General features: G+C 47.0%; 1 protein-coding gene across 1 annotated transcript; it reads right to left on the reverse strand.

Moving 5' to 3' along the window:
- Window positions 1–2,167: 2,167 nt before the first annotated feature.
- LOC123412437 lies at window positions 2,168–6,172 on the reverse strand. Its single transcript, XM_045105385.1, has 7 exons — window positions 5,845–6,172; window positions 5,638–5,724; window positions 5,316–5,531; window positions 3,270–3,434; window positions 3,118–3,171; window positions 2,882–3,028; window positions 2,168–2,777 (listed from the first exon to the last, which is right to left on the reverse strand). The coding sequence occupies exons 1-7, from the start codon at window positions 6,052–6,054 to the stop codon at window positions 2,400–2,402; spliced, it is 1,257 nt and encodes a 418-aa protein (XP_044961320.1). The 5' UTR covers window positions 6,055–6,172; the 3' UTR covers window positions 2,168–2,399.
- Window positions 6,173–7,275: the final 1,103 nt, after the last annotated feature.

Genomic DNA, 7,275 nt, shown 5'->3' on the forward strand with positions numbered 1-7,275 from the left:
TTCTAAGATTGTTTGTATATAATAATATTTTAATCCTTGAAACTGTTGAATCTATGACAATTGTTGATTTTGAATCCTATCGAGTGGAACAACATCCGGTTGATGGAATTCGGTCCTTAATCATATTGTTACACGTGGGTTGCACGTGTCCGATTACTAGTTTATCTTTTAAAATATGAGTAGGAATCATTTTCATGAATTGTTTAGTCTCAAAACAGTTCTTTTATTAATATTTCCAAACTCTAGAATGCTCTTGTTGCACTAGAACTAATTTAAACAATTATTTAAAAAATCCACAAAAATTCTGAGAGATCATGTAATGCTTATAGAAAAATTGTGCAAAAACCCATCTGGTCATGTGATGCTCACAGATTAGTACAACAATAGATGCAGGTACAAGTAATGTGATGCTTTGACGTGAGAGCGATGCTTGTTCTATTTGAGGTTCTTCTTCTTCCTTGACAATCATACAATGGGTTCCAGGTCGGCAGCTTGGGATAGCAGAGTGGATGTTGTATTTTTTTTTGTTTTCATCCATAGTCGGATCCTGCTCTTTTGTAAGATTATTGTTATGCATTGTTGTATTGAGATATTCATGTAGTAGCTTGTGACGACTGTAAGTTAATTCCATATACTCATCTCTTTTTACATGCATTGTGACGATATCCATTCTTGCGAAGCGACCCGAAATGCGCTTTTATCCTTATCGAGGCCCTGGCGCCGCGAGGATAGTGCCACATTTTGGACATGAGAAGCATCTACACCCGTGATGGCCAAATCACAGACCCTCAACATCGGCGGATGCACATTCAAGTCATTGTAAGAACCAAGCAAAGCAAAGAATGGATGTTATACCTAAATATTCTTCGATGCAAGTGCCTCAGAAATGATGATTGGATCGTTGCAGTGCCCTTTATATTGACCCTTTCATCCTACATGACAATTCTTCCATGTCCAGTGCACATAGTCAAGTGATCCAAGCATCCCTGAGAATCCGCTTGCTTCACTCTTAGTCATCAACCTTTGAGTGCCTTCCTCGGTTGGTGCTCTCAAGTACACCGGGCCAAAGACCGCGATCGTTGCTTTAGTGAACCTTCAAACAACCTCCAAAATTGTGTCTTCACGAATGCGGACGTAGTCATCAATTGCATCGACCGAACACCCATATGCCAAGATTTGAATAGTCGCGATGGGCTTCATTAGAGGGCTTGCACTTATCTCTCCACATGCATTCCTTCGAAGCTTGAACCAGTCATCATCTCTCTCAACGGCTTTTGCAACGGTCAGAAAAAAAACTTGTGTGCATCCGAGAGCGTCGGCGAAAGAACTTCTCCAGATAGGTTGGCCTTGAATCAAAGTAGTCTCTCATGATCTTGGCATGGTCCTCCGCTCTATCACGGTTAATGTGTATGCGGCAAAACTGTGATCCTCTCCTAGTCCGCCGAACATCATCATTGAAAATCATGCTTAAAACGGTTTCAATGTCATCATCGTCTTCTTCCTCTTCGGATGATGATGAGTCCTTCAAGACAATCTCCTTCAATCTCTTCATCTATAATCCAAATGGTTAGGTTTAGTCCAAATGACCCGGTTCAAAAAGAAATGAACAAAAAAACTCACCTAGGCAATTCGTCGAACAATTGCGGTGCGGGGGTGCTGCACCGGCCGACCGATGTCGTTTAGACCAAACCGGTGGGCGACGACGCATATGCGAAGGACCTGCGGCAGTGTGCAAGGAAGATAACATGTGGCGGCCGACAGAAAATGAAGAAGTTTCGAAGCAAGCCGGCGAATCGGCTATGGCGACGGTCGCAACGTTTCACCTTGATTCCAGCGACGACGACGGGGGCCAAACGGGCTCGATGTGGGGTAGAAGGGCGGCAGGGCCAAGGAAGGCAACAACGTAACGGCGGGGCCGGCGGCCGATCGCCGGGAGGCGCTCCGGCGAACATGCAGGGGTGAGGGGTGGGAGGGGCGGCGATGCAAGGGAGAGGCACGACTTTTACTTAGAGCCAAAGCGACTGAGTATATTAAGGAAGAAGGTTGGCGCCTGAATATAATTTTTACTCTCTTATGACGGATTGAGGATTGCGCATTAGGAAAATAAAACGGACTTCTTACTTTTCTAACGCCGGATAAGGGATGTGTTAGAAATGCCCTTACTGAGTAAACCGAATGCACACCCTGGCAGGTACACTTCTCTCAAAATTTACAGATTCCTCTCAACCCTCGAGTGTCCATATGCATCCAGGAGCTAAAGACCTAACCCTAACAATGATATCCCTACTAGAAATAATGGGGTTACTGTCGCAAAAGATTTGGTACCGAACAAAAAAACAGACAAACAAAGCCAAGAAACAAACAGCAAGAGAGCCCAAACAAACAAAAAAACCTGAGACTCAGGGGCATTTCACGTTCCTCCCTGGCCCTCCGTAGTAGAAGTATGTCCCCCAGTGTCCGCTGAACCCACCCTGGATGTCGTAGCAGCCGGGGTGGTCGGCGAGGAGCTTGAGGCCGGACGCCCGGATGATGCTGTTGTCCCAGTCCACCACCTGCAGGTTCCGGAAGTATGCGGCGCGGTCGAACCCCTCGCCGGGGAAGTGCCCGCTGCCCATCTGCGTCGCCGTGTGGGACCCCGGCGGCCGGGTGTTGACGACCTCGCCGCCGAACTGCACCATCCTCGCGTGGTGCGCCAGGTGGGTGAACAGCCCGGACGGCCAGTACCCGACCACCACGCCCGGCCCGAGCTCCAGCCACCAGTGCCCGTGCTTGGGATCCTGAGGACCGTTTCATCATCATCATCATCATCATGCATTTTCCATGCAGACATCAAGCAATTCTTGCAGTGATTCTGAAATGGCGACTGAAACTGATGCTTTACCTTCCATATCATCAGGTTGATGTCAAACTGCCTCCCGTTGTACACCGACTGCGGCGTGATGGCCGCGCCGATGGCGATCTTGTTGGTCGTCTGGACGAACCCGCGGCAGTTGTGGTTGTAGCACCCCGTCTCCTGGTACGCGTCGGTCTGCGAAATGCACGTTTAATTCAACTGGAGTGGAATCCATTTGTTACTGCAAGAATCTAGCATTAAGGTTGGTACAAACAGACACTTACTGTCCAGTAAGTGAAGAACCTAGCGTTACTATCTCCATACAGCTCCGGGCTGACCTGAAAATGAAGTGACAAGGGTTTCTTGCATGTTCTTTCTGCAGCAGACAGTACAATGATATTGTTTCAAGAATCTTCTCTATAATTCATGCACGTACCTGCCATCCAGCCTCAATGGTGTTGAGATCATGGCCGAAGGAGCCGGAGATGACCCAGATCTGCGACAGGCTGAACTCAGATGGGTCGCCTATGCTGGGTGACCACACGTTAACACTAGCTCTGGCCCCGTAGTATTTCTCTGAATTCACGTACCCAACCGCATGCTGTCTCCAAAACAGAGCTATGTTAAGAGCACTAGACGCCAAGCATTATTCAGCTAACTAGCTAGATAAGTCCAATCTTTCGGTTAGGGGAGGGGGGATGATGCAGTAAGAGCATCTACACACGAACTTAGCAAATATGACCCCTTATACGTCCGACGCATCCACGGCATCTACAGCCGGATCAAACATTATTCAGCTAACTAGCTAGATAAGTCCAATCTTTCGCTTATGGGAAGGGGACTGGCGCAGTAACTACGCAACTCGAATGCAGTGGATATAAGACAAGGCAACCAAGTTACTCTAATGGTTGAGTCAAACAGCCCATCGCTCAAGATGAGTTAATTTGATCGTGCATTTTGATTAGGTTAATGAAGCCTCTGCACATGTACAAATTGTTTATTTAGTTGTTCGAATGTGTCTGTTGAGCATCTCTTCTCCGGAGATTAGGCTCATTGGTAAACTCGATGAAGGTGGAGTACGTACATTCAACTTGATATTCATGATGAGAATTTTATGCATGGCATTTATGTGTGTCCACGGCTTTCTAACAAAACATCAGTCCTCATGCTTAACACTGGTGGTTTGATTAGTTAATAAATTCAGACCACTGTTCTAGAAAAAAAAAAGTACAGTCGGTAACACTACGCATGAAAAGCGCAATATATTACCTCTGGTCCTTTGCTATATCATAAATTATCTAAATAATTGTAGTTGGAAGAACTAGTCTAGTTTTCTTCAACTACAATTATTTAGGTACAGTGGGAATAGAAAATAAGGACGCTATCCATTCTCCATGCAATGGCGCCGAGTATGCCGACAGCAGACAATGTTTATGAAGGTACTGCTATTTTGATTTTAATCACAGAAGGCAACAAAATGCTCCTTTGAATACCTAATTATAGCTTAAGATGACGAACCGAAGCGCACACTTGGTGCACAGAACAGGGAACTTAGATATCGCATTGGCCCTTTCAATTATTTGGCTTCTCTGTTTAATTACTCTTTGGAGACTGGAGTATAAGCCTACGTTTGAACCAAATTCAGATTTTGAGAACTTTGTCATTGGCTTCATAGCAAGCATAACATGCAGAGATCTTAGTTAAATTACCAATGTGCTGGACATGTCTTGGCAAATAAACTACTCCAGAACCCCGATGAGATCCACATGCTGCCAGTTGAAACTGTAGTGCTAGACAGGAGTCTGACCACCGTCCTGACTGAAATATTTCTATGCCCTAGTCGTGTAGTCAAGCAGAGGGTATCTAAACCTGCCTGGACTAGTCGCCAATGGATCTAAAGAAATATTGGCCTACAGATATGAACAAAGGCAACCAGTGATCCTAGTAGCAAAGTAAAAATTAGCAATCTGGATTTTTCTCTAGTGAAGCTTCTATGGACTCATATGCAAGTAGTAACTGTTTAATTGCTGTTTTTATCCTTTTCCTGAGTAGTGCAGGCTTCTCTTTTGTAGCTTTTCCAGGTGTCACAAGCCCCAACACTAGAAGCTCATTCTTTTTACAGAGCAAACTACAGAACTAATTTGGTTTGCTCACATGATGCCTTTTTTTTTTTTCCTTTCCCTTTTCCTTGGCGTAACAGTGCAGATCAGTTGCTGTCGTGTATTGTACTGTTTGCAGACAATTTTAGACCTATCACTGAAATCATATCTACGCCACTAGCTAGCAAACCATTCTTTTTTTTTTTTACTTCACTGGGACATACAGTACTACTCCCTCCTTCCCGAATTACTCGTCACAAAAATGGAAATATATGAAAATATACGGAGGGAGTATAAGTGTAAGAGTAATTCCTTTGAGTGTCTTTTCATGTAATATCCATGTGAAGGGAGAGAAGGGGAGAACGGTGTGCAAAGCGACCAACCTCATGCCCAGTGCTGGTGGAATCACGGCGGGTGGTCCGGCGTGTCGGCTTCCTGCCGTACCTCCTGAGGGAGCTGGCCCTGAGCAGATCCTGCTCCGTCGTCCGCCGCAGCGGCACCGTCCCTTCCGGGCACGCCTCGCCGGCGGCATGCCACGCCTGCACCACCAACGCTCCGGCAATGGTGGAGTTGTAGTTCCTGGGCCTCTCCGGCGGGTCCTACGCAAGTTAAGCATCGAACTAGATTAGATTAGCAACGCTTGTCACACGAGAGAGATAGAGAGACACACCACTGAGTGTGCGCAAACAAGATGCTTTCAGTTACCAGAGGCTTCTGCCCCTTGAGCATCGGGTGGTCAAATGCGGGTTGGAGATGAGAGGGAACGCAGTCAATCAAATCACCATCCGGGCTCTGCAAAGCAAGCAAGCATTCCATTGTAACCACAAACAGATGGGGAAAAGGATGCGCTGCGCGCTGCAGAACTAGCTTCACTTCACTTTGAGGTACAGAAGTAGAGCTACCGGTGGTAACCTTGATGGTCTTGAGGGGCGGCTTGTTGAGCCTGTCGAGTAGAGCCCTGATCCTCCGTTGCTTGAGCAGCTCCCGCCCTGGCATCTGGCTTGCGGTGGCGGTGGCGGTGGCGTTGCCGGTGCTGTGCTGCCCGGAGGAGGCCGACGCAGAAGTGGAGGAGAGCAGGAGGAGGAGGAGGAGCAAGGGAACAAAGTGGAAGCTCCAAGCCATGCTTCCACGGCTTGTCCGCTTGTTTGTATCTATATCTATCTAGTTCTAGTCGCGCTCGGTCGTGCCGGAACCGGAGCGGGGGACTGAGGATGGTGGTAGTAATAGACAGCATGCGCTTGTCTTGTTCCCCTCCACTCCACATCCCTTTGAAGCGATCAATGGCTTCACCAGCCTGTTTTATTTACTTATTACCGGGTAGGTGCTGCTACTGAGACTGGCTGACCATTTTCCGGTGAATAAATTGCTTTCTCTCCTTGTTTTGGAAGCTCCCGAGGGCCGGCCATCCGGCAAAGATGGAGAGCCGATCCAAGTTTCCAAAGTCAGTTTGGTGGCCATTTGTTTATGCCGCGTTTGGAAGGGGTGTAATCAAATACAGACGCATTTATTTTACACCGGTATTTTATTGGTCACTCGTAGTATATTTCTAGGTGAAAACAAAACGGTGGACAGAGATCTGTATTTCTTTTACAGAGGTATTTGAGACGAAAACGGCAATCCCGGTTTTTTTTTTCGAGATAAATTTTCGGGTGGCCATGAGAGATGAGACCCTGCATCCCCAACAAGGCGTGCAGCAAAAGCAAAGGGCGCGGGGCCCTTGGGCCTTGTTGGGGGCTCAGTGCAGGACCAGGGCGAGCCCAAAGCTATTTATTACTGCTGGTTCTGCTGCGCTGCTGCGAGTGGACGCTCAAAACTTTGCCGCGGCAGCAGTCGTAGCGTGGCTTGCTTGTGGCAAACGTAAAAAGGCAGTAGAGTCGTAGCGCCACTTTCCGCGGGCTCCAGGTCCATCAAGATGACAAGATTTCGACAACGTAGGGTGATCTCCGTCGTTTGGACCGATCTAGTTCTGTGGTGAACATCGCTGGTTGTTGCCGGTGACCACAGGGACAGCCGGACAGGGATCTAGGATTCATTCATCTACGAGCTGGGCACAGGCACTGAAATTAATCGTCCTTGCTCTCGCAAAAAGAAATGGAAGGAAAACTGCATGATCTTGCAGTCTTGCTGGCTTGGAAGACAAGCGTCGTGGGTCGGGTAGGCGCTATGTCCATTCTATTAAGGTAGAAAAGAAGACTAGAAATGGTTATTTCAAAGAGTTTTTACAACACAAAAGGGAAACAACGGTAAGAACAACATTGACACAATCACCCAAGGTTCCCTCTGTCGCCAAGCATGTTTTATTTTCTAATTTTACTAAAGCACATCTAGATATGTCATTAGTAT

Source organism: Hordeum vulgare, chromosome 7H (assembly GCF_904849725.1).
Source record: "Hordeum vulgare subsp. vulgare chromosome 7H, MorexV3_pseudomolecules_assembly, whole genome shotgun sequence".
NCBI lineage: Eukaryota > Viridiplantae > Streptophyta > Magnoliopsida > Poales > Poaceae > Hordeum > Hordeum vulgare.

Bases quoted from the DNA above. Each gene is read 5' to 3' on its own strand.
- LOC123412437 (XM_045105385.1), bottom strand. From the start codon at position 6,054: ATGGCTTGGAGCTTCCACTTTGTTCCCTTGCTCCTCCTCCTCCTCCTG. The intron at 3,435-5,315 runs GTTGGTCGCTTT...TTTTGGAGACAG, and splicing joins CCACCAGCACTGGGCATGAG to CATGCGGTTGGGTACGTGAA. The intron at 3,172-3,269 runs GTACGTGCATGA...CTTCATTTTCAG, and splicing joins CCATTGAGGCTGGATGGCAG to GTCAGCCCGGAGCTGTATGG.